The 2,751-nt window shown below is 32.9% G+C and overlaps 1 protein-coding gene across 1 annotated transcript; it reads right to left on the minus strand.

The window, feature by feature from the left end:
• Positions 1 to 2,082: 2,082 nt before the first annotated feature.
• LOC146950826 (uncharacterized) lies at positions 2,083 to 2,751 on the minus strand. Its single transcript, XM_085748677.1, has one exon. It carries the CDS (start codon positions 2,749 to 2,751, stop codon positions 2,083 to 2,085), a length of 669 nt encoding a protein of 222 aa, XP_085604803.1.

Consider the following 2,751-nt stretch of genomic DNA (forward strand, 5'->3'; position numbering starts at 1 on the left):
GAAAAAACGAAGATATATTTTTTGTAAAAAAAAAACGGTCAGCTGGTATATATATTAACAAGGGCTAGTAAGATACCAGAATATTTCCCCCCAAAAAAAAGGGATAGTAGTATTTATTACATAGTATATTATAATAAATTGTAATTGATAAAAATGGAATTTAAATGAAATATTAAGGGTAAAAATGGAAGAAAAAGTGAGAAGTTATAAGCTCAAACACTACTTGGAATAACTTCTGAAAAATAGTTTATAAGCTCGTTGTAAAAAACCGTTATCAAACCTAGTTTTTTTGTCAGACGAGCTTATAAGCAATCCGCTATAAGCTACTCCATCCGTTTTAAAATATAAACAAAATTCACTTTTTTAATTATGGTTTCCTTATCTTGTGCCCTAAGGGCACAAGATAACAAGACCCTTCATTTAATGATGCATGTGGTTTCTAAAAAGTGAATTTTGTTTATATTTTAAAACTGAGGGAGTATAAGGTAACCTCTTGGCTTTACCAAATAGAGTCTATACGTGCTCATTCATATCCATCAAATCGGCACTGATGATAATAATTGTGGGTATTGTATTGTGGGATCACTGTGTCTGTGTTGCTTAAACTACATTTGAGATTTTTCTATTTTGAGGCAAATTTCATAGGTGATGTTGCACGCAATATGCATTAAAGATGCCAAAAATGATTTAACGTAACCTATACTATACCCATCCATCCATCGCCACCCTCATCCTAGAGAGTAATCATGCGTGCTTGTCCCTTCAAAATCTCTATTTAACAAACAATAGTATAACTAATACACCTTCCTCCCGAAGAAAAAAAATAACCAACACACCTTCCATCCTTATTGAAAAAAAATACTATTTTTTGTCTTTTAAATTAAAAATATTTAACAATTTTTAACTGTATCAAATGTTATATTTTTTTAATCAAATAGTTTAATGGTGGAAATTCATTTGTTAAGTTTAAAAAGTGAAAAATTCAAAGTTTAAACCTCAATTTTTATATATATAATGCAATGTCATTTTCAACTAAATTGAACTCATAAGTACAATGTTAAATTTTATTTCTACCTTATTTATTATGAAAAAGAACAATATGAATAAATAATTTGGTGGACTTCAAAACATTTAATATAAAATATTCACGGAATAAATTTAAATTCGTCTGAGTATGAATTGTATGAATTATTAGAGAGACTAAATACGTTTCTTAGATCTCAATGAATTAGAATGTTCTTTCTAATGATAAAATTTAAAGGGAGTAGAAAAAAAAAAAAATAGTTGTGTTATTTAAATGACAGCGTGACTGCAGGATTTATTTGACTGCTGAGAATCCTGGTCCTACAAATAACTTGCATTTTTCGTGTGAATGGAATACCATTTACGTGCAACCACAAAGCTATAGCTTGCATTAGCTTGCATATATTTAAAGATATTGTATTTTACATTAAGATTATAATATCAGAATACTAGTAATATTTTCCAAAGAAAAATACTAGAAGAAAGTGCATATAAATTAGTATAGCTCTAAATTAAATTCAGAGAGGAGATGGTACAACGTCACATCAATGCATAAATCGTACTTACACTGTATTTTAGGTTCCTACAGTACTTGCTGTTGAGGCACCATCAAACCATTCGGTTTCAGGCTCTTGCTATCTGTGTCTGGAACTGGAACTGTTTGAGTTAAACTTAAAACAGTGATAGTGTAGTACTAATTAACATTGATCAGTGCTTGTCACCATCAAATGTCAATCCTTCTATTCTTTTATCATCATTACTCTACTCTACCTTGCCTTTTTTAATATTTCTTTTTGCATCTTGAGTTTCCATGTATTTACGCCACTGCCACTCTTACCATTTGTTGAAATTTAATAAAAAAATGCCAAAGTACAGTTAAAGGATTTAAATGAAACAATAATTATTTAAGGAACTAAAATGAAACCAATAAATTAATTATCAGACCAAATCAATAATTTAGCGTAATTTCTATATGCTCTTTTCTCTCATTTCAAACACCATGTAATATTTTCGAGAGCAACTCTCGGATGTACTTTTTTTTTTTTAGGGAGAACATGCTTATAGCATTTCATTAATAATAAGAGTTTCAATACAATTTGGTATTTCAAAATAAACGGCGGGACTAGTTAAATACATGGCCTCTCTTGCAAGAGCATGAGCAACTACGTTGGCTTGTCGCCTAACAAACTCCACCCTAGAGTTAGAAAAGAAAGTATTGAACAAAGAACGACAGGAGGAAATAATGCAGCCAAATTCGGACAAGTCGTTCCTGGTAGAAAGGAAAGCATCAGCTGTCAACTTAGAGTCTGTTTCAAAATCCACATTGTCAATCTGCATATCACTCAACCATTGCAAAGCGGAGTGCAACCCTAAAGCTTCACCCACATCCACCTGAACATTACAAGGGTATGTCACAGTCTTGGCCAGAACAAACGTACCTTCCGCGTCATGAACACAAATGCCAATACCTGTTCGGTTGACTTGCGGAGAGAAAGCCGCGTCGATATTACATTTATATCTTCCGGCCACAGGAGGCTGCCACGTGGTTCGATGTTGTTGGGAGGTGGAGGCCGTTGCTTGTTGATGATTCGAACTAGAAGCAAGAACATCCAGAGTATTAGCCAGTTTCCAATCCGCAGCCATGTTGATAGCACGCTCGACAACCTTGACGCTTGTTTCTGTTTCATCATCCCACACTCTGAATTGCGGTGTTTCCATATGCTCCAT

The sequence above is a fragment of the Medicago sativa genome, chromosome 2 (genome assembly GCF_051527215.1).
Source record: "Medicago sativa cultivar Bolivia chromosome 2, Bolivia_mono, whole genome shotgun sequence".
Taxonomy (NCBI): Eukaryota; Viridiplantae; Streptophyta; class Magnoliopsida; order Fabales; family Fabaceae; genus Medicago; species Medicago sativa.

Coding starts and splice junctions, on each gene's coding strand:
- LOC146950826 (XM_085748677.1), bottom strand. CDS start 2,751: ATGGAGCATATGGAAACACCGCAATTCAGAGTGTGGGATGATGAAACA.